Source organism: Podarcis erhardii (assembly GCF_964252035.2).
Source record: "Podarcis erhardii genome assembly, chromosome: 9".
NCBI lineage: Eukaryota > Metazoa > Chordata > Lepidosauria > Squamata > Lacertidae > Podarcis > Podarcis erhardii.
The window spans coordinates 20,503,640-20,527,619 of NC_138512.1; the positions used below are offsets into that span (position 1 = coordinate 20,503,640).

General features: G+C 43.8%; 1 protein-coding gene across 1 annotated transcript in view; it reads right to left on the bottom strand.

Moving 5' to 3' along the window:
* The window catches only part of GABRB1 (gamma-aminobutyric acid type A receptor subunit beta1), an 87,418-nt gene extending 63,896 nt beyond the window's left edge, over positions 1 to 23,522 (bottom strand). The window contains exons 1-3 of the mRNA XM_081875842.1: positions 23,152 to 23,522; positions 22,845 to 22,936; positions 22,373 to 22,440 (exon numbers count right to left, since the gene is read on the bottom strand). Of these exons, the coding sequence (XP_081731968.1) occupies positions 22,373 to 22,440; positions 22,845 to 22,936; positions 23,152 to 23,360 (369 nt within the window). The 5' untranslated portion in view covers positions 23,361 to 23,522. The remainder of the gene's footprint in view (positions 1 to 22,372; positions 22,441 to 22,844; positions 22,937 to 23,151) is intronic.
* Positions 23,523 to 23,980: the final 458 nt, after the last annotated feature.

Consider the following 23,980-nt stretch of genomic DNA (forward strand, 5'->3'; position numbering starts at 1 on the left):
TCCGTGAGTGTGCTGATGTCAGTTTGTTCGGGCAGAAGAAAGCTTTTGAAGCTCCTGAATGATTGACCAGGAGGGAGAGAACATGCCAGTCGGGCATGTGTCTCTGCCAGGGTCCTACTTGTGAGTAGGATGGCTCCTGACAATATCTACATATAAACAAACTTTTTTTTAAAAAAAACACCATTAATGCCAGTTGTGAAATAGATTGGAAGTTTGTCCCTTGGCCTCTGTAGCGTCACAGGTGCTAGCCTATAGGTGCACGCAATAGCCACCAAACATTTGATGAGTCAGCATTTGTCTTTTTCTGCAAGAAGGAACTGGAGGTTTTCCTAGTGGAGTTTGGAGGGTGCTGGAAACCTGTAAAAGAGCTTGCTGTGGGACCAGAGAGGTAGGTTGGGGGGTACATTTGTTCTATATCTAGTCTCAACAATCTCATGCCCTCCAGACACAGTATCAGTCCGTATTCTGTACCTTCTATCCTTTGATGTAAATCCTTTCATCCCTCTTATTGGCAAACGTGGACAGGATTTGTGAACCACCTCCCTGCCACAATTCTACATCTAAATAGCGTGTCAACAAATATAAGCAATATAGTTTTATTGGAAACTCTTTCCCCTTATCATGCTGTAGCATGTAGAAAACGAGAGGTGGTTTTTTTTATTATTTAAATGAAATGCTCTTATTAGTCTCTGCTGCTGCACCATGTGTTGCTTGCTAATCTTAAAGCTTATTTACCATTTGTCTTCTTCGCCTCGACTGCCATTTTAAAATGTCATCAGTCTTTTCCCCCTGGCCAAATAAAACCACTGAACGTCATTCAAAATGTCTCACAGGAGGCAAAGCATCGCTGCAAAAGCCATAACTGAAATTCATGCTGAGCGTTTCCCCTACACGCTGCCAGGTTTTCCCCCTCTCTTCGCTTGCCAGGCAGGTGTTCATGCCTACTCCCCTCTAAGCTAATGAGGCCAGCCACCTGGAAACCAATCTCCCAGCTTGCCCCTGCCTCTGCACTGTCTATAATTCCCTCCTCCCAGGAATGCAGGAAGCTGGTAATTGGAGTGCCACTTACGCACCCATAACGACCACTGGGGCTGGGTGCCCCCACGATGGTTAGTTCTGCAAAGAGAAAGCGCCCAATCTAGGGCAAATGGTATGGTTCGTGCCCAACAGTGCGAGAGTCAGTGTGGTGTAGTGGTTAAGAGCGGTAGACTCATAATCTGGGGAACCGGGTTCAATTCCCCGCTCCTCCACATGCAGCTGCTGGGTGACCTTGGGCCAGTCACACTTCTCTGAAGTCTCTCAGCCCCACTCACCTCACAGAGTGTTTGTTGTGGGGGAGGAAGGGAAAGGAGAACGTTAGCCGCTTTGAGACTACCAAGGGTAGTGATAGAGTGGGATATCAAATCCAAACTACTACTACTACTATTCTTCTTCTTCTTCTTCTTCTTCCTCCTCTTCTTCTTCTTCTTCTTCTTCTTCTTCTTCTTCTTCTTCCAACAGGGTTAGGGATGGGAGAAAAGATGGATTCTACTCACATTTGAATGTGAATATACCCAGTTAACACATCCCACTGTAGGTTAAACCACAGAGCCTAGGGCTTGCCGATCAGAAGGTCGGCGGTTCGAATCCCCGCGACGGGGTGAGCTCCCGTTGCTCATTCCCTTTTTAAAAAATGAATATTTATTAGCATTTTCAATAACAACACAAAAACAAAAATAAACAAAAAATGACAGAAATACAAAAATACAAAAGTACAAAACTTAAAAACAATTAAAAACACATAAAATTTCAATTGCTTATTTTCTTTTAACTTGCTTCTCAGACCTCCTCGCACCTCCCCTTCTTGCATTCCAATTCAAATTATTAGCTCAGCAAATCCTTATTACTTATTTCTCAAATTTAACTTGATAATTTATTTTAACATGTTATTATTTTATTTTTTCTCTTTCATCCATTTCCTCAATTTATTTTTACAAACCTTATTTTCATTTAATTTAGATCGTTTTAAAGACCAGTTTTAGCTTATCCAAACTTAAACATCAATACTTATACATCAATACTCATTCTTAAACATTTTTCCTAAAGTCGACCAAAAATCCCTTCCATGACTTTCCCAAGTTTCGTCCGTTGCTCATTCCCTGCTCCTGCCAACCTAGCAGTTCAAAAGCACGTCAAAGTGGAAGTAGATAAATAGGTACCACTCTGGCAGGAAGGTAAACAGCGTTTCCATGCGCTGCTCTGGTTCGCCAGAAGCAGCTTAGTCATGCTGGCCACATGACCTGGAAGCTGTACGCCGGCTCCCTCGGCCAGTAAAGCGAGCTGAGCGCCGCAACCCCAGAGTCGGTCATGACTGAACCTAATGTTCAGAGGTCCCTTTAAAAGGTAAAGGGGCCCTTTAAAAGGTAAAGTAACCTTAATACCATGTGTGAACTGAAACACACCCACTCTTCTCCAAACTTTGCAGTTCCGTTCTCCAGCCAAGTGACATGTACAAAAATGCTTATATATTAATAATAATAATAAATAATAAATTTTTATTTATACCCCGCCCTTCCTGGTACAGAAAACCGGGCTCAGGGCAGCTAACAACAAATTTAATTAACACTTAATTGATGCAGAAAAAACAGCATAAAATACAGTATAAAACACGAATAACAATAAATTCAGAATTCAAAAATCAAAAATCAATTTAGGGGGAAATCCATCCAATAAACATTAGATGATCACCAGGGCTAGCTGGCTAAATTAATCCTATTTGAGCCAGCGGGGAGACCAGGGGAGAATTAGCTGTGGGATCCCAGAGCGGGTAATCTTCATAAAAAGGGGAGAGGGAGGAAATGAAGGGTAAAGTGTGACTGTATATGCATATATTAGTGAAAATAGCATACAAAATTTATTATATTGGGGGAAAGTGCTTTTCAGAAATGTGTATAGTAGGAGAATTTCATACTAAAATGCTGATGAACTTTCACTAGGTTTTGGGGTTTTTTTAATTGCAAATTTGTAAACAAGGAACACTAAACTGAAGAAACATGAGGAACTGAAATGGATATATTCACCGATTGCTAGGCATGAGTTGTGGGCTAAGTCAATTTAACAGAACATCTTTCTTCTGTTTTTTTCCTGTTGTTTTTAGAATGCAATTTCTTTTAATGGATTTTGATTCTGTATTATTGTGTCGTCGTATCCTGTCCTGGGAACTTGTTGTGAAAGGTGGGCAAGAAATCGTATAACTAGCTGGGTAAATAAAACCTTCCACACAGTTGTGTGCCAATGCGCATTATCTTTTTTTTTTTTTTTTAAAATAATTTTTATTGGGTTTTTACATTTTATAACAACAAACACACACACAAAGACAAAAACACACAAACACACAAATACAATTACATATCCTAATTTTCTTTACCCACTTTCATTGACTTCCCCCCACCCCCTCCTCTTACATCCCAGTTCCAAAATTAATTCAGCAAGTTCTTACCTAACCTCTTAAAGATATTCATATTGTTTTTAAAAATTAAATTCTTTTTGTTTATCTATATTCAACTTATCCAATTCTCTTATAATCATTAATTTCTTTTTTTTAAGGTCGATCTAACTTCCCCTCCACAAATTTTCCCTTTATTATATTAATTATAGGTCACATTGACCAAGTAAAACAAAACATAACATTTTATAGTTTTATTCTCTCCCCCCCCCCGCCCCGGTTTCTGTCCCTTCCCAGACAAATGTCCAAAAAACAAACAAAAAATAGTTCTTAGTCCGGATTCCTCACGTCCGAGGCGTCTGATTCTCTGTCAGTCCCTCTCTGCCAACTATGTTGGTAATCCTCTTTGTTGGTCCTAAGACCCCGAAGGAGTTCAGTCAGAGTCACATCATATTTTCTTTCATCCAGAATGTTAAAGAGTGTTTGCTGCGAAAGACCATCTAGTTTTCCATACTCAAGAGGAAAGTCCCAATCATGTTGCTTTATTCTTTTTAGTTTTAATATTCCAAGTACTCCAGGGACTTCTCTCTTTTTCTTTCTCATCTTTCGCAGGTTTGTAATCCAAAGGTCTTCTTGCTCATACTCTAACAATGCAGATTCCTGGTTGATATTTTCCACTTGTAGTGTCTGAACTCCTTCTTTCTTCTCTGTCAATTCCAAAGGCATCTCTTCCTGCTCAGCTGCAGAGTTTTTATCATGCGTCTCCTTTGTGCATTCAGCAGAGTTGTTTGTTTCAGAATTCAAGGTCATAAAAACTTTACTCAAAGCCATACTCTGCTCCTGCAGGATTCCCACGAGAAAGAACATTTTTTCTATCTCCGCCAGTAATTTTCCCTCTGCAGCCATTGTAATGTCACTAATTCCCCCTAGGGGGCTTTCAGTTATTTAGTAGTCCTTTTCCAATAATCTGTTACTTTGTTATTATCAATACTTTGTTTCCAATCGCCTCAGTCCAAATGTATCAGCTTTAATTCCAAGAGTTGTTAAATAACAAAATTCTTTACTTTGTCCGCCCGTTTGACAGCTTCTTTGACAGCTGTCAAACTCCTTTCACTTCTTCCTCCGGCACCCAAATAGGACACTCCCGGGTTTTTGGGGGGGATTACACACAAAGTTCCAAAATTCCCTTTCTCTCCAGCACAAAATCTTCTTCTATCAAATTTGTGAAAAACTTTTAAATCATCAAAACAGTATTCATTCCGCCTTAATTCTCCGTTCCTTGCTTTAAATCGTCTATAAGTAGAGGGGGTGCGGACTTCCCTTTAACACATCCCCCGATCGTGCCGAATTCACAGGATAAAATTTTTAAAGTCCAAATTCCACTACTCGCGGGTCCTTTGTTATCCAGTCCAAATTTTGGGAAGAAAGTCAGCGCTCTCCGGCCATGGCTTGCGGCTTCACTCCACCGAAGTAGCGGTCTACTCTCAGCACCACGCCACTCTCCGTACTCTCTCCGCAGCCTTTAAAAAGGCTCTTCGTGGGTCGGGGAGGGCGCTTAAGGTGCCCACCGAGTCACCAAGTCCGCAGGCTTCCGCGCCTGCGGTTTCTGAGGGTCCCCGTGTCGCCGGCACGGCAAGACCCGTCTTCAGCAGAGCCGATTCCCTCCGGAGCTCGGAGGGAATCCGCCATTAGCCGTTCGCGCTAACCCGGAAGTCCCGCCAATGCGCATTATCACATGGAGTGACTTGACAGCCTGCTTTCATGCATAGTTCCTGGGCTGGCGCTACATTTCTCACCAAGCCTGGCTTTTGTCAAAGAGAATGACAAAACAGCTCGTTTATCAGTCTTGTCTTCCCTATGAAGGATAATAGATTTAATTATTAGGCATTTTAGGCTGCACATCCTATAAACACTCACCTGGAAGCAAATCTCTTTGAATTCAATGGGGCTTACATCAGAGACTGTGGTAGTGTGACCAGTATGGCCATACTGGTCAGGACAGCTGTTTACCAGCTCCATCTGGTACGCAGGCTGAGACCCTATCTGCCCGCGGACTGCCTCACCAGAGTGGTGCATGCTCTGGTTATCTCTCGCTTGGACTACTGCAATGCGCTCTACGTGGGGCTACATTTGAAGGTCACCCAGAAACTACAACTAATCCAGAATGCGGCAGCTAGACTGGTGACTGGGAGCAGCCGCCAAGACCACATAACACCAGTCTTGAAAGACCTACATTGGCTCCCACTACGTTTCCGAGCACAATTCAAAGTGTTGGTGCAGACCTTTAAAGCCCTAAACGGCCTCGGTTCAGTATATCTGAAGAAGCGTCTCCACCCCCATCGTTCTACCTGGACACTGAGGTCCAGCGCCTAGGGCCTTCTGGCAATTCCCTCACTGCGAGAAGCCAAGTTACAGGGAACCAGGCAGAGGGCCTTTTCGGTAGTGGCACCCGCCCTGTGGAACATCCAACAGATGTCCAAGAGAACAACAACTACCAGACTTTTAGAAGAAGGCAGCCCTGTTTAGGGAAGCTTTTAATGTTTGATGTATTACGGTATTTTAATATTTTGTTGGAAGCTGCCCAGAGTGGCTGGGGAAGCCCAGCCAGATGAGCGGGGTAGAAATAATAAATTAGTATTAGTATTAGTATTAGTATTAGTATTAGTATTAGTATTAGTATTAGTATTAGTATTAGTATTAGTATACTGGGTGCCATGTTGCAGGGGTCACCCCAAAAATGCTGTAGAATGGAGCATGAGAGGCAGGGTGGTGTGCAGAATTTTAGCCTCGCACAGGACACTGCTGAAATTTGAGAGTCTAAAGTCTGCCTTTGCTTATGTCTAAGTAGGCATGTGTAGGATTGTGTTAGTATAAAGTATTTGGATTCCCTTCTTCCAATTGTGTAGACAAATAAGAGTCTCTCTATTGGTCTTGCTGAATGATACCGTGGGACGTGACTCAGTGTGATTTTGCCAAGCACCTAGCAACAGCTCTTCTTCATCTCCATCTTGCCAATGTGCTCACTTGTAAACATGCTGCGGCGGACAGCTGAAGCGAGCGAAGCTAAACCTTCACAGTTGCCTGTTGCTATATCTCAGCGTGTCAGTCAGCAGCCCCGCTGAGCGGAGTGTAATTATTATGCGGCAGGAATGCACTGCTTTGGAATCACTTGCAAGGTAAAGCCGGGAGTAAATAGCTGTCAGGGAAAAGGAATATTGCGTGCTGGAGCTTGTGGAAACAGCCATGCTGAGCCTCGTGAGCATTGCTGAGTGGAAGATCATTGGGGCAATTTGATGAACTGCGTTCTGGGGCAGCCTAACTCCCTGACCAGTACACCCCCTGTTCTTTTTCCTTTGTTTCCGGAATTTGCACCAAGGTGCAATAAATAGGATCCTCCTTACAGAGGGTCCTGGTTGCGTACGGGCCCCGCGAATAACCCTACAGGGTTAAAATTGTTAGGGTTGTAGCTAGCCCCAGCCCCCTCAGCCCAGGGATCACGCCAGGCTGTTTGGGCCAATTGCATGAGGCGGCGTGATCCCTGGGCTCAATATAGGCGGCTGCGTAATGCAGGTGGGGTACTTGCTTCACGCTGCCAGACACCTGCCCTCCCTCCCTCTTATGTTAGGCTGTGTTGCGTTGGCCTTGCTTTGGATTGGGTTGCCTGTTTTGGAACAGGGGCTGGGTAGGAATTTTTCCATTTGGCAGATTGGCTTTGGCCACTTGGTTTTCGCCTACCCCTTCAGCAATTGTCACAACTTGTAAGGTTTGGCGGTTAGGCATTGGCTTTTGGAATGCGGGGGAGGGGAGGTGCGGCTATCACCTGCCCCTCGAGGAATAAAGTTATTCCGGTAAAGGAATCTGGGGGTCCTGGTTCTCGTCCGAAGTCCGTTTGAGGGGCTAGGGCCATGCCAGGACCACAGGAACCCCGGGGTGAGCTTCGGTCGGTCTTCATCGATGTTGCTCCCTCGTTTGGTGTTTACCCTTTCAGACTACCAGCCAGAGAGGCAGAGTCAGTTATAGCCTGTGCCAATGCCTGAGCCAATACTGCTCATCCTTTTGTAATTAATAAAGCTGTGGCCAAAATTTGCCCAATAACTTTAACTAAAATATGTGTCTGTGTAATCTCCCATGATGTAATGAAATAGGGTCTGTTTGTTACTCATGCTGGACAGACCATTTGTTTCTATCTCTCCCAGAAGAATTGAATGCAATCATTGCCCCTCCTTGCCAAATAGCAGAAAAACAATCTCCATCTTGTTTGATATCAGAAATGGACATAGATTTACTTCCCGTTAATAACGCTAGAAATTACAATCTGTGTCAATGCTATCATTTGAATATGTGGCTGCCGTTTCATATTTCTTGTGTACAGTGATGTAAAATGAGTTTAAATGGTGGCCTTTGATTTGGTAACCAATTCACAAAGGTAAGAGAGAGCCATATAGTTTGTGGCCAGACTTCAGAATACTTAGCAGAGATATTGCACACATCACAATGTGATCTAGGTGCATTTTTGTCCACCAATTGCTGAAAGACTATTTTGAAGTGCAAGCATGGATATCTGAACTGGAGCTAGCCTGTCTATTAAAGGACTGAGATACCTTTTCAGGGGACTTGATCTGAAGGATCAATTTGTTACATTTCATTCACGGACAATCTGGCATTATAGACTAAGTGCCTCTGAGCATATACGCAGAGTTCCTTTCTCCAAAGAGGGGAAATATTAAAAAAATTATTAGATGGAATAAATGTATCTTCACTATGTGCCCCCAACCTAGAACTGGTTATCTCCAGAAGCAATTTTTGGCATCTGGGCATGCGCAGAAGTGATTTTCAGCACCACAAACATGTGCATACGCAATTTCTGGTGTCTGGGCATGCGCAGAAACAATTTCCAGAGCCGTGGAAGAGAGTCCCTGTGCTGCGCTGCACCGCTTTAGTGCAGCGTGCGGGGACTCACCGAGCGGGTAGCTTGGTTCGGGGTTGGCTCATGAGCCGGTTAAGTGATCCTCATGGGCCGCTTCCAGCCCATGGGCCTTAGGATGCCTACCTCTGGCATACACAGCCCAGCAAGACAACAACACGAACCCACCGGCAGCATACAATTCAATATGGCTAACTTAACCCAAGCATCTTAAAAAGCAGAGACATCACCTTGCCAACAAAGGCCCGTATAGTTAAAGCCATGGTTTTCCCAGTAGTGATGTATGGAAGTGAGAGCTGGACCATAAATAAGGCTGATCGCCAAAGAATTGATGCTTTTGAATTCTGGTGCTGGAGGAGACTCTTGAGAGTTCCATTCTTAAGGAAATCAGCCCTGAGCACTCACTGGGAGGACAGATCCTGAAGCTGAGGCTCCGGTACTTTGGCCACCTCATGAGAAGAGAAGACTCCCTGGAAAAGACCCTGATGTTGGGAAAGATGGAGGGCACAAGGAGAAGGGGACGACAGAGGACGAGATGGTTGGATAGTGTTCTCGAAGCTACCAGCATGAGTTTGACCAAACTGCGGGAGGCAGTGGAAGACAGGAGTGCCTGGCGGGCTCTGGTCCATGGGGTCATGAAGAGTCGAACATGACTAAACAACAACAAAAACTTAACCCAACAACCCACCGCCCTCACACAGGCACAAACAATTCCCACTGCAGCCAACCAAAGACAGTCAATCACACCCTAGACCACCCCAACCTCTCTCACCACCAAGGAGACATAACAAGCGAATAGAAAGAGATCCTACTCAAGTGACGCTGACACAAAACCACCACACACACACACACACTAAGTAAAAGAACACAAAACAAATTCCTTCCAGTAGCACCTTAAAGACCAACTAAGTCAGTTCTTGGTATGAGCTTTCGTGTGCATGCACACTTCTTCAGATACACTGTGTATCTGAAGAAGTGTGCATGCACACGAAAGCTCATACCAAGAACTGACTTAGTTGGTCTTTAAGGTGCTACTGGAAGGAATTTGTTTTGTTTTGACTATGGCAGACCAACACGGCTACCTATCTGTAACTAAAAGAACACAGTCTTTACCACCCCTCTGCCTCCCTCCGTTTTCTTCCCAACCCTCTACTGCATATAACACAAGTGTCTCACGACAAATGTAACTGATCTGTAGAAAACAGAACCTGAAGAAAGAGACGAAGCATATGCTTTTGTGAACGAGGAAAATAATTTATTTATTTTTAAAAAATGATGAGCAGCATTAGCTGACTGAGCAGCACAGTCCGTTCTGTCTTTATCTTTGAACTCTTGATATCTTTTAAACTCTGGATACAGTGCCACATGTTGAGCTGAAATGTGGGCTTGGGAAAATAAGAGGCAGAAAAAGGCACCTAAATGCCTGAGATTCAGTTAAAAACAAAGCCAGCATTTAGCAGGGCTTTGTCAAAATCGATAGGCATAAAATCTAGCCTACCTATCACCCCCTGTCTGCTTTTCTTTACACAGTGCTGTTGATGTAACAGGAGGACAAATCGTTCTGATTTGGCAGCATTCCATTATATCTTATCATTTCTGTGCATTTTATTCTGCCTGCATGTGTGTGTGTCCCCACCTAGCTCATCACATCCAGAAGTTTGGTGGAATTAATTAATGCTGGAAAGCCAATTTCTAAAAGCAGGTGGGGGGACTGCAAAATGCATAAATGAATATTTTTCTATGCAGTTATTTTTGTATTTCTGAGACAGACTGTGTCATGTAATGTAGCTGTTTCCATGGCAACACTTGGTGACTCACGATGATTATGAAGCACAGCCCCAGGTAAGTGGTTCAGGTTCCAGTGCTACCCTGCTCTTGGTTGTTTAAACGGATAAAGCTATTTCCATTTCCCCTTTATTTCCCCCCTTTTCTCCCTTTTTGACATGTGGATGGTCAGCTTGACATTTGAACTACCATCCATAACCAGCAGGTTCATTTCATGTAATTTGCTGCTGGGCCTTTAGCTTGCAAGTGGGGGATGAATATTTGAAACATCCTCCACATTAAAAGAAACAAGCAGCCCATTCTATTGTGCGTAACAACCAAATAACCAACCAACCAACCAACCAACCACCATCATCACAACAACCACCAACACCATGCCCATGTTCTCCCAGTAGCGTTGTCTGATGGCCACCTAGAGATTTGCTCTGCCCCTTTCCAATCACCATTAAAAAGAAGTACGTGAAGACAGAAGGAATAAGGTAGCCACAGATTCAACTGGCTGAAATTCAAGAAATCTGCACAACTATGGTCATGAATCAATGATTGGTAGTAGTAAAAGTGTGTTTAGAACTGTCCTCTAAATCAGTTTACTCCCAGAGAGATGGAAGAGACTGCACTCAGTATTCTTTTAAGGAGAGGATGTGATAGGACTTAGATGAATTTGTCCTTAGGGAATACAAAATGCAACATACACACGCGATAGCTGTTGAAATCTGTGAAGAATATGGGGAGGTTACATATGTACTTGGAGTGGAGCAAGATATCATTCTTCAGAATCCCAGCCCCATATTTCCAGTTATCTAGCTTTTCCAAACAGCCCTGTCATTCTTCCTTATAGAAGGCACCTTTTAGATAAAGGTCATTTATTAGATTTATTTATTTAGTACATTCATATTCCACCTTTCTTCCATCGTGGAACTCAAATTAACTTAAATTCCAATGACATTATTATTATTATTATTATTATTATTATTATTATTATTATTATTATTATTTCATAGCTGTTTTAACAAATGTGAAGGCAAAGAAACAAGTATAAAAACAAGGTTAAAAACAACCTAAAAATTTCACCGACACATGTGTGTGTTGTGTATGTATACATTTCAATGTGCATGACAACTAAAAACCTCACAGTAACTTTCTCACTTACGCAAGGTGGAGGAGGAGCACTGAATTAAAGAATGACAAACTTAAACTAAACCACCAAATCCAAACACTGGGCAGGAGCTTCTCCTGCACTGACGCTACTCATTCTCCTTTTCAACGCAGCCACAACAAAAGGCCAACCCCTTCCCTTTCAACAAATGCTCTCCTACGCCAGTAACCAAACTGCTCACCCCTCCGTCAGATATTGCTGTGGCTGGTTATTCTGTGTTATATCATTTATTGAATGTATGCAATTTATTGAATTATGTGACAAGGACAGCTTTCATGATTAAAAATGTCCACTATTTTGGGGGAACTCTGTACACCAGTGGTTCCCAATTATGGGTCCGGGGCCTCCTAGGGGTCTGCAGAACGCACCCAGAGGGTCCATGGCCCCATCCCTTGCCTCCCACTACAACTATTTTTTTGTCATTTTTGCATGGTAATATCACAAATTTTATGGTCTTTTTTTTTTAACTATACCTAAAATCATTTGCTTATTAGGGGCCAGCCCACATTTCGTTTAAAAAATTGCTTTGCAGAGGTAACTACCATAGAGCATGAGCGTAGCCAGGACTTTTGTTGGGGGGCAGAACCTCAGATTTGTATTGATTGGGGGCAGCTACCCCCCTTGGCTACACCCATGCCATAGAGTTATCAAAACTTTCAAAAGTAGGGGGTCCGTGGCTTGGCTTTTGAAAAACAGGGGGTCCTTGGTAATTAGCTATAATTGGGAACCACCGCTGTACACAATTACTTTCTCTTGTGCATAGCAAGATTACAAGCATTCACTGGCTTCTCTTATAAACAGCCTGTTTAACTCAAAGCAAGTTGCTTCCAGAAAGCAGACAGCTCATGTTGACGGAGTCTAATAGATTTTGTCGTAGTCATAACCCTGCTGCTAATGGACTCATTTCCGAGTCTTGTAAATGTTTCACAAGCCTTTTGTTACTGCTAAATTCTGTTAAATTGCTATTAATTGATGCTATGCCAAAGGGTCACCTTGTAGATTCCAAAGATGCTCTGTAAATGGCAGCGAGAGTGTCCAGAAAGCAGAGGTGAAATAGACTCACATTAACATATGTCTCATGGTAGTCTAGGACACAGGGTGTGTATATTGGCTAAAGCAAGGGATAGTGACACCTGAAGTTCATGCTCATGTACTGTCTTTGATTTTGGACATGCCTTTAATCATTTGGCTGCATGGAGCATGCCCATGAAGTGCTTTGCTTTATTTTTCAGGTTGACTAACTGAGGGGATCCAGTGCCAGCATGCCATGTAGCAACTGTGCTGACATTGCCCTGATCTCATGATGGTTTGCTTGGCATGAGTCACCTTGGCTGATCAAATCAGAGGATGGGAAGATGTGCAGAGCAACAGGGTACTTTCCCCTAATCTGCTTCTAGTTTCCAAAGAACCGAAGAACCATGCATAAGTGTCTAAGGCTGCACACCTGTCACGCATGCTTCCAAGGGTTTGCCACATTCAGAAAACAAGGGGCGCACATGTGTCATATTTGTGAAAATCACTTTACAAAAATGCAAAACGTTTGGTGAAATTCCTTGCACAAATGTGTACATTAGTCAAAGCGGTGTATTAAATAGTAATAATAATATATTATTAATACCTCACCCATTTGGCTGGGTTTCCCCAGCCACTCGGGGTGGCTTTCAACAGAACACTAAAATACAATAACCTATTAAACATTAAAAGCTTCCTTCAGGGCTGCCTTCAGATGCCTTCTAAAAGTCTAGTAGTTGCTTTTCTCTTTGACATCTGGTGGTAGGGCGCTCCACAGGGCAGGTGCTACTACCGAGAAGGCAAAGACAAAAATTCAGGCTAACATTCTGAAGAATTTTCATGAGGATTTAAAAAAAATAAAAATCCACAGATTTCTGCAGAACCTGTTTAAAGATGGGAAAATCAGAAACTGAGAGGACTGAAACTGGCAGACTCTTCCATCCCTCCTACTGAGCAAGGCTGCCTGAGAGTCAGGGTGAGATGGAGGTCAGAAGCAACACAGGCTACAGAGTAGGGATTTGAGGAAGAGGCAGCGGAGGGACCCATGGCCCTTAAGAATGAAGGGACCATGGAGAAACTGGGGCTGGTACCAGCCTTCTTATACAAATAACTTTGCTGTGCAACATCTGACAAACTAGTGCAGGGATCTCTAATGTAGGGGTGGGGAACCTGTGGCCCTCCAAGTTGTTGCTGGACTCCAACTCCCATCAGCTTCAGCCAGCATGGCCAGTGGTCAGGGGTGGTAGGAGCAGAAGCCTAAGAGTACTTTGTTCTCCCACCCTGATCTAGTGACCGTGCATTAGAGGACCGCAATAGAGTCTCATGTGCCAAACTGAAGCAGAACATGAAGTAGAATATGCACGCATCAGAATAGAAAAGTTGATTAGCTGCTCTCTACAATCCCTGGAACTTTTAGAGCATCAATTTGACTCCATTGTTAAGAGTGCTCCAAGCAGCTAAATGCTAATCAAGTTTATTTGAGATGAGAGATGCCATAATCATGTTCCTTGTCAAAGGAGAAGTGATTGGTTTTGGGTTCTTTGGATTCTCTCGGCCTTCCGTGTTGGGATTTATCCATTTTTCATGGACTTTCCTGAAGGGATTCCTTAATGCCTTTACTAACTGAGTCACTCGATCTCGTGGCAGCTACGCAGCATTTCCATCAATAATTTTAGCATGCCATCATCCCCAGGTGGCTTTTATGTATGTCAGCCGTGCTGCAGTTTGATTGCCCATTGTTACCAAGCCTAATTGAATCATCCATGGAAGTCCAACATTGCTTTCTTATTTCTTAGTTCTAGTAGAAGAGCATATTCCTGCCATCTCATTTATGTCCACATCATGTTACTGTACACAAAAGGTCCATATAGTTAAAGCTATGGTTTTCTCAGTAGTGATGTATAGAGGTGAGAGCTGGACCATAAAGAAGGCTGATCGCCGAAGAATTGATGCTTTTGAATTATGGTGCTGGAGGAGAGTCTTGAGAGTCCCATGGACTGCAAGAAGATCAAACCTCTCCATTCTGAAGGCAATCAGCCCTGAGTGCTCACTGGAAGGACAGATCCTGAAGTTGAGGCTCCAATACTTTGGCCACCTCATGAGAAGAGAAGACTCCCTGGAAAAGACCCCAAGGAGAAGGGGACAACAGAGGACGAGATAGTTGGATAGTGTTCTCGAAGCTACCAGCATGAGTTTGACCAAACTGTGGGAGGCAGTGGAAGATAGGAGTGCCTGGTGTGCTCTGGTCCATGGGGTAACCAAGAGTCGGACATGACTAAATGACTAAACAACAACAGCATGAGGTATATCGGGGGCAGCATTTCATTAGGGAGGGGAATGAACTTTTTGAGGCAGACAAGGTTCTCAGTAAGTTTTCAAGGGTCATTCTTGGACCAATTCAAAGGTGAAAAAGAAGAGTAGGGTAACCATGTTTGTTATGGCTCTTAATAAGTAAAGCAATTAACTAAATGGTCACCTTTCTCTTAAGCAAAGGTATTTTGGAGTTTTTCCCCCCATACCTGATACGTACACCCATTTCTGTGTTTATAATAGGTACTCCATATGCTGGACCAGTGAGTAGGCCAAAAATAAATTTGCTTCCAAGATAATAGGTATTGTTATGCTTTTATACACGATATTGGAGTGGATGTTTTTTAAATCGCCTAGTCTAAATGGAGGTCCTCTTTCATAATAAAAGAATAAAATACAGGTGTGTATGCAGGCAAAGTACTAGAAGCAGGAAGACCTGTTATCAAATCTCCACTCAGCCATAGAATTGTAGAGTTGGAAAGGACCAGAAGGATCATCTAGTCCCATTCCCTGCAATGCAGGAATCTTTTGCCCAACATGGAGCTTGAACCCACAAGCCTGAGATTATGAGTCTCCTGCTCTACCAACTAGTACATACTCAGCTAGTACAAAGTGGGTGACCTTGACTAGTGTAACCCACCTTGTAGGGCTGTTGTGAGGATAAAAGGGAAAACAGGGAGAACTATGTGCACCACCTTGACTTTCTTGGAGGGAATGTAAGAGGCCAAGGTAAAGGTAAAGGGACCCCTGACCATTAGGTCCAGTCGTGGCCGACTCTGGGGTTGCGGTGCTCATCTTACTTTATTGGCCGAGGGAGCTGGCGTACAGCTTCTGGGTCATGTGGCCAGCATGACTAAGCCGCTTCTGGCCAACCAGAGCAGCGCATGGAAATGCCATTTACCTTCCCACCAGAGCGGTACCTATTTATCTACTTGTACTTTGAGTTGCTTTTGAACTGCTAGGTTGGCAGGAGCAGGGACTGAGCAATGGGAACTCACCCCATCTCGGGGATTCAAACTGCCGACCTTCTGATCGGCAAGTCCTAGGCTCTCTGGTTTAATCCACAGGGCCACCAGCACCCTGATCTCACAGAGGCCAACCAGATGCCCATTGGAAGTCCACAGAGGAACCTGAGTGCAAGAGCACTGTCCCAACTTGCCATTTGCAGCAACAGATGTTCAAAGGCATACTGCAATGAACATAAAACATGGCTATCATGGCAGGCAGCCATTGGTAACCTTATCCTCCATGAATTTGTCTAACCCTCTTTTAAACTTAAGTTGGTGGTTTTACTTGGTATAGTGGGGGGTGAAATCCCCAAAAAGGATGTCACTTTTTTCTGTATGCCACAACATACAGCTGCGAGAATATTACTAGTGAAGAATGGGAAGAAACAAGGTTTACCAACTATCAAAGAATAGCAGATGAAGATGATGGACTATATGGAACTTGCTGAACTGACTGGGAAACTCCGAGACCAGAGAGAAGAGACGGTGGAAGAAGATTGGAAGAAATTTAAGGAATATTTGAAAAATATGTTAATATTTAAATCTTAGAATAGCTTTGGAAGTGGATATAGGCTGTAGGGTTAGAAGTAGAAGATAGTGTATTTAAAAATAGCATTATCTGTAAGTAATAAAATGTGAAGATTTTTATGGTTAAAGTAAGTGTGAGGGGAAAAAATTAAAATGGTTAGAAATTATGATATATGTAACTGCTAAAGATGAGGTAAAATGAAAATCAGATGGGGGGATTTGGGGAAGCCCACCTAACAATGTTTGGAAAAAAATAAGGACAAGACAAGAATTTGTTTGTATTGTTTGTTTTTCTGTTTGTGTTGTTTATTTGTGTTATAAAATGAATAATTTTTTTTTGGGGGGGGGAAATAAACTTAAGTTGGTGGTCATCACTGCCTTTGTGGGAGTGAATATTTCTTTTGTGTGTCCTGAATTTTCCACCGTTTGGATTTGATATCCCGCTTTATCACTACCCGAAGGAGTCTCAAAGCGGCTAACATTCTCCTTTCCCTTCCTCCCCCACAACAAACACTCTGTGAGGTGAGCGGGGCTGAGAGACTTCAGGGAATTGTGACTAGTCCAAGGTCACCTGCATGTGGAGGAGCGGGGAATCCAAACCGGTTCACCAGATTACGAGTCCACTGCTCTTAACCACTACACCACGCTGGCTTCATTGGATGTCTCCGAGTTCTAACTCTATGAAAGCAGGGGAAAAACTTTTCTCTTTTCACTTTCTTCTCACCATGCATAATTTTATATGCCTCTTACTTGCTTACATCCTTTCTTACTTGACTTTTCTCCAACCTTAAAAGTCCCAAATGTTGTAATGGCTCCTCAGAGGGGACTTGATCCATTGCCTCAATCATGTCGGCTATCCTTTTCTGAACTCTTTCCTGCTGCCCAATATCTGTTTTGAGGTGAAACGACCAGAACAGTGCACAGTATTTCAAGTCTGGTAGAACCATAGATTTCGAAAATGACATTATAATATTGCCTATTTTGTTTTCAATCGCTTTAAAAATGATCGCTAGCACTGAATTTGCCCATTTCACAGCTGCCACACACTGTGTCAACATTTTCATCAAACTATCCACTGCAACACCAAAGTCTCATTCTTGGTCAGTTACTGTAACTACAGACTCCATGTGTGCATATATGTGAAATTTAGACATTCTTTCGCCCCCCCCCCCATGTGCACTACTTTATACTTGCTTACATTGAACTGCATTTGCCATTTTACTGCCCATTCACTCTGTTTGGAGACATCTTTTTGGAACTCTTCACAGTCCCTTTTTGTTTTAGCCACTCGGAACAATTTGATATATTTGATATCATCAGCAAACCTGACTGCCCATTCCTAACTGTAGACCATTTATGAATCAATCACTTTCATCTGCTCCTAAGTGACAGATTAATTATTTTGATGAGTAATAGATAGTGTCTCCACTTTTATGATGCATTGTTCATAAGGCAAATATTCTGTGATGATAACTATCTATTACTGCAGAAAACCAGCTTTTTGGCTTTACACTCAATAGCAGTTGTGAAGAACCTATCTGCCTAGTTAGAACATAGAAACATTTAGCCCGCAGCTCTTAAATTCTACTAAAAATTGAAAAAAGTCACTATAAAATATTCTGGCTGAACTTGGCATTTCCTGCAAACTGGAAGTGAGCAGGTATCACCTGTTAAATGCCATCTGTAGTCTAATCCAAACACTTAGAGTTTGCCACTCATTCCAGTGGAAGACTGGCTCTGGCAGTACAATGAGATACATGCAAAAGGATACATAGTTGCTCCTCCCATTGAAGGGGGTAAAATGAGAAGCCTTTTCTTAGGGAATGCACGCAGGGCTCTCAATTGTACAGCAACATATCTTCTTAGCATCGTTTGGTCTAAGTCTCTCCAACTGAAACAATCAGGAACACCCATAAAACAATTGGGTCGGTTTAGGGGAGAGAAGGAATGAAGAGTGCTGCTTGTTGCATAGACTCACAGAATTGTAGAGTTGGAAGGGACCACAAAGCCCACCTAGTCTAACCCCCTTGCAATGCAGGAATCCTTTGCCCAATGTGGGGTTCCAACCCATGATCCTGAGATGAAGAGTCATGCTCTACAAACTGAGCTATCATTCCCACTCGCCTGTAGACCAGAAATTCACTTGAAAGCATGGACCTCTGTACAACCTGGAAGGGCGGGGTATAAATAAAAATTTATTTATTTATTTATTTATTTATTTATTTATTATTACAAAATGCCAGAATAGTTAAAATGATGCAGCTGGTTGACTCATGGGCCTGCTGCCAATTCCCTCTAGAGCAGGGGTGGAAAACTTTTGGGCCTCCAGGTTTTGCTGAACTACATCTCTCATCAACCCGAGCAACCATGGCCAATAGTCACATGGTCCAACAACACCTGGAGTGCTACAACAGCAGCAAGAATACTCATCGCAAAGTACTGGAAGACACAAGATCTACCCACCGTGGAAGAATGGCAGATGAAGGTGATAGACTATATGGGCTTGGCAGAGATGACGAGCAGAATCCGAGACCAGGGAAGAGAAACGGCGGAAGAGGACTGGAAAAAATGTAAAGACTATCTAAAGAAATATTCCAAAATTAGTGAAAGTTAGATTGATGCTGGATGAGAAAATTAGGGGTTAATAGCGGTAATGGATAAGTTAAAAGAAAATGAGTGTTATTAAAATTAAGTTAAAAGTAAGGGAAGGATTTGCTGACCAATTAATTAGACATGAGAATGCAGAAGGGGGAGGTATGAGGAAGTCGGGAAAGTAAGTTATAAGAAATTAAGAGTTGAAATTATATGTGTTGTATGTTTTTTATTGTTATGTTTTATGTTTTGTTTGTTTTGATTAAAAAATTGTGGAAAATTTAATAAAAATTATATATATAAAAAAACAAAGTTATCCACCCATGTTCTAGAAAGAAATATATCGAAGCGCTGTCCCTCTGAAGATCTCTTCTGGCTCCTTCATGCAGTATCTATGGGACTTTGGGGCCAGGTGCATCTAATATTATCGACAGGTGTGCTTCAGGTGTATCCAGTAGAAAAGGCAGGCATATCCATTAAAAGATGTATGGACGCTCCAGGAATATTCAACAGCAAGGGCAGGGGCAGAGCTTTGCCTAATGGAACAGGGAAGAGTGAGCTAATTTTGTCTTGCTTGAAACTCAATTGCACCCAGCTGTGGCGGAAGTGATGCGCTTTGCATTTCTACTAGTAAAACTAATCTGCTAGCTTGGGCAGCACAAATGTTATAAGTCCTTTTAGACCAATTTAATTGCCCTAGGGTGAACACATCCTCAGATGCTACAAGGCATGTTTCTGCCACCTCAGCAAGGAGTAATGTGAAACCTTGGCATAGGACAGGCATGCTATGAATCATGCTGTCCTGAAGACCTAGGGGAAATATTGCTGATGTAAACAACACAAATAAATCCCACAGTGACATTCTGAGTCCCTTCACCTCCCAGTGAAGTTAACAGAGCACTCCCAATGCTTGGAAGTTCACAGGCATCTCTTATAACAAGGCCTTTAACTCTGCTAGGGACAGCATTATTTCACTGTGCAATTACACACCCAGGCAAGGAGGTTAATACAAACTCATGTCAGGCTTGACAAAGCATTGTTTACAGTCAGAAGGAGCCAATTGCCCTGTTCAGAGATCCTGACCTTTGTCAACCAATCATAATTTTGCTCCTTAGAAAGGTTGGGATAGTTTCAAGCCCTGTCCTTTGGGAAACATAATTCTATCTAGATTGGAAAATGTTTCAGCTGTGACCATTGTTTTCTTAATGAAAGAAACACTGGGATGTACCACATGACATGTGGCAAAACATACAAGCTATAGCAGTCAAACCTTAACCCTATGAGATTTTATAGCTAGAAAACTCTAGGTAGCTTTTCTTGTGAGTTAGGTAGTTTGTCTTGTATAAGTGCTGGTATACAATAGATAAGTTGTATGTATGTGTGCATGCACTGTGGTACCTCGGGTTACATACGCTTCAGGTTACACACTCCGCTAACCCAGAAATAGTACCTCGGGTTTAGAACTTTGCTTCAGGATGAGAACAGAAATGGCATGGCAACAGTGGGAGGCCCCATTGGCTAAAGTGGTGCTTCAGGTTAAGAACAGTTTCAGGTTAAGAATGGACCTCTGGAACGAATTAAGTACATAAACAGAGGTACCACTGTATAACCAAAGCAACAGGCAGCTAGGACAGATTTCTGGGCAGGAACATGTAGAAGAGATGTCCATGTGCCATTTTCTGCAAAGGCGTGTGCTGCTTAGAATTAGGAACAGCCAGGGGATAGGGACCTGATGATATAGAAAGACAATAAAGATGGGGTGGTGGTGGTGGTGGGAGACTGTGAATATCTATATCTGTAACCATGACTGCTAAAAATAATCTTGGATTAATTTCAGCACTGACAAAAAAAGAGTAGTACAAATTGGCCCTCAAGACTTCTTTGTGCAAAGCTATTTACTCAATGCAGGAAACTAAAACATATGGAGGTAGGCAGGCAGGAGACAGGCAGGCAAAGTAAAACACCAGAAGCCTGCTTCTTCCCCAGCTGGACTTCCTCTTCCCCATCACAGGGCCATCTAAGGCCAACTGGCCTGTGATAAGGAATCCAGGAGCAAGAGTCATGCAAAATGCCTGGGTCTGTGCCAGCTGGACTTTCCCCTCCACTCAATAGGGGGCCATCTGACCCAACTGCCTTGTGGGAAATAACATCAGCTGTTAGCTCCTGCTCAAGCAGAGTGGGGCAGTCTTTGTTTTCAAGTGCATGCTTCTAGCTGCATCAGTTTCATACTTGTAACAAATAAGGTCGGGGAGTTGGCTACTAGGGAACACCCCAGTGGTAGCAGCCCAGATAGTCTTGCTTGGTGCATATACTCTGGCTTTTGAAAAAAATGGAACCAGGTGAATACTTTTTTCCTTTCCCCATGCCTTTCTTTCCCCAGGCTTTTATATCTTAAAACTGTTTTGTTGTTTATAAATTTGTTGTTTCTGGAGTTTTTGAAATCTGTGAAATGTTTGGTGCTGCTGCTGATCTTTTATGCGATATTTAATTATTATTTTTAGGTTTTAATTTTGCATATAATTGTTTTATTGTAAGACACCCAGAGAACTTTTGTCACTGAACAGAGTATAAATACTGTAAGCAAATAAATGTGAGTTGATTTGAGGACTGTAGTCATAAAGCAGCATATACATCTACTAAATCGACAGTAAATATTGCATGGCCCTCATTTCCCAGCTGCAAACAAGACACACCAAGGGACATATTCTAGTAAGCTTTCAAATCCATAATCTGAGTTGTCTCTTGAATAAAGTCATCCAGACCTTCAAACTTAATTCTTGTCATTGTTTTTTATTACTTAGCAGGAGTCCCTCAAGTCAGCACTGATATTCAGCAATCATCACTCAGCAGTTACTGTTCATCTTCACAAGAGACTGTCAAAACACTGCGGGGCGGGGGGTGGAATCAACAGGCTTCTGTATCTCCAGTAGCAATTCAGCTGCCAACCCTTCCTAATGAACCAAACACTGATTTAGCCCATCACTGAATGGCAGCAAGAATTTGTTACCTAAATAAGATCAGCACAGTCTTAAAGTAAAATAAAATAAATATGGCTTCTTATTATAAATATTCCCCTCCATCACTCGCATGCCAAGTTAGATCACTGCAATGAGAGCCGCAGTCGGTAGATTAACAGGAAGCTACCAGTTGCATACAAAGTCCTATAGGCGCTCCATGCTTGCACCCCTTTTTGCGCTTGCGCATCCTTTCAGCATTTGATTCCGAACGATCAACTGGCTATTCATTCAGCACCCCTCTTTTTATTCTATTTCACCCCAATACAATTGCAGTTTAATTCCTTATCCAAATCAAACGCTACAGAAGGAGAGAGCGGAAGAAGCGTAGAAATACCATTTTAAAAGCCTAGGCACAGGTCGCTGTCCGCGGTGCTGAAACCAGTTCGTGACCTGCGGCGGTCGGCAGGTGGCGCCGTTCCACATTTGGAAAAGGTGAGGCGAACGAGGGGGCAGCAGCCAAAGTCTTCCCCAAACTGATTTCTCCAGCACACCTCAGAACAGGACGCCACGACATTAAACTCGACAAACGGCCAATCTCTCCTGAATAGCCCTCTGCAATCTCAGAGAGCGCCTTGCGTCCCCTCCGCCCAATGCTATTTATTCCAAGAGAGTACTCACCATGTTGACTTCCGAGACCATATCTATACTGGCAATCTCTATTCTCATGCCAACGTCAACGGGAGAGCCTGGAAACGGAAACAGGTGTTTGTTTTTAATGGCCAGCAGTCAAAAGGGTTGGAAGGTCAGGACTTCTGAGCCTCAACGTTGGCGTGCTCTTTTTCATGTCTGAAGAAGAGCTCTGTGAAATTTGAAAGCCTACCACCAGACCCCAGCAAAATCGGACATCGATTTACTGAATCAATTTAGAGCCCACACGTTTGGAGCATGTCTATAGATGTCCGAATGTGTATATGAGGGGAGGGGAGGGAAGAGAAAAGAGAACGTGCCCATTTTGAGGGAAAGGAATTGGTTACCAAAGGGACCCCTTTCCCGGCTGATTAGAATTCTAAGCGGCCCTTGCCTCTGACCCTGCAGGGACCGGCACGCAGCCTGGTGATTTCCCCTTGTAAACAAATACGAGGAGACTCACCTCCGAAGTCTGGCCTCAGGCGAATGTCGTATCCTTTGAGCAATTTGTCCACGGTCTCTTTCACGTAGGACATGTTGCTGGGCTCATTCAGGCTGAGGGAGAGGAAATGGATTCAGAGCGAGCGCTTGAACGCACACACACAGGCACTGACACAGCCACAAGCAGGATCCCGACCAGCCTCCCAGCAGAGGAAGAAATCCACGGAGCTGAGCTCTCCGGAAGATGAGGTCCATCATTCAGCCCATCACATACACACATACACACAGACGCACACACACGTCCTCTCGCGCCCAAGTGCCAATCTCACCTCTTGGCATAGCAGACCATGGCTATCATCGCAGGGAAGAGCAAAATCCCCACGCGCTCCCGCGGCCGAGCTGCCCACATTCCTTCCTCCGGGTGGAGAGTTGCTGCCTCTTTCTCCCCCTTCCCTCTCCCCACCCCCTCCCGCGAAGATTCAAGGGATGTAACTTTCAATCCACAGGCAGAGCTGTGATGCCGGAGAGAGCGGCGCATGCGCCGAGCTGGCCCAGTCTCCGAAGGCACCTTTGCGCCTTGCCAGCAATGTCCGGCCAAGCGAGCAACAGCTGCGGCGGCGGGACCTTGGGGTGTTCCCTCGTCCTGCGCCCTGGGCGCACCCAGCGCTTTCCCCGCCTGTCTGGGCAGGGTGGTCCGGCTGGTTCCAAAGGGGAAAGCGAGCTCCCTACGGAGAGCCTCGGCTGCTAGAGGTCGCCGATTTCCGAAAAGCCACGGGGGCAAGGGCGGGGGGGAAGTTGTCCAATGGCAGCAGCCGCCCCCTCCCCAACCTTAACCCGCAGCCTCCTCCTTCCACATGCCATCATCGCCTCCCCTGCGCGCCCTCCAGGACCTCCCTTCCCGTAGCAAAGGGATGCCCAAGGAGGCAGGCACTTTGAACCTGCAGCGTTCAGGTGTGACCGTGAAAGGAGGAGAAGAACATAGCAGACGCCACCCATTCACCCAGCGGAGAATCTAGCCTAGGACTGGCGGGAGGTGGGGCGCGTGGCAAAGGTCTTTAGCTGCAGAGCCAGACCTTACTGTCAAAGCCAAGTCTAGTGGCAACGAGTAGGACTAACAGCAGGACGCTCCCGCTTTTGTGTGGGGTTGTGTGCGCTTGC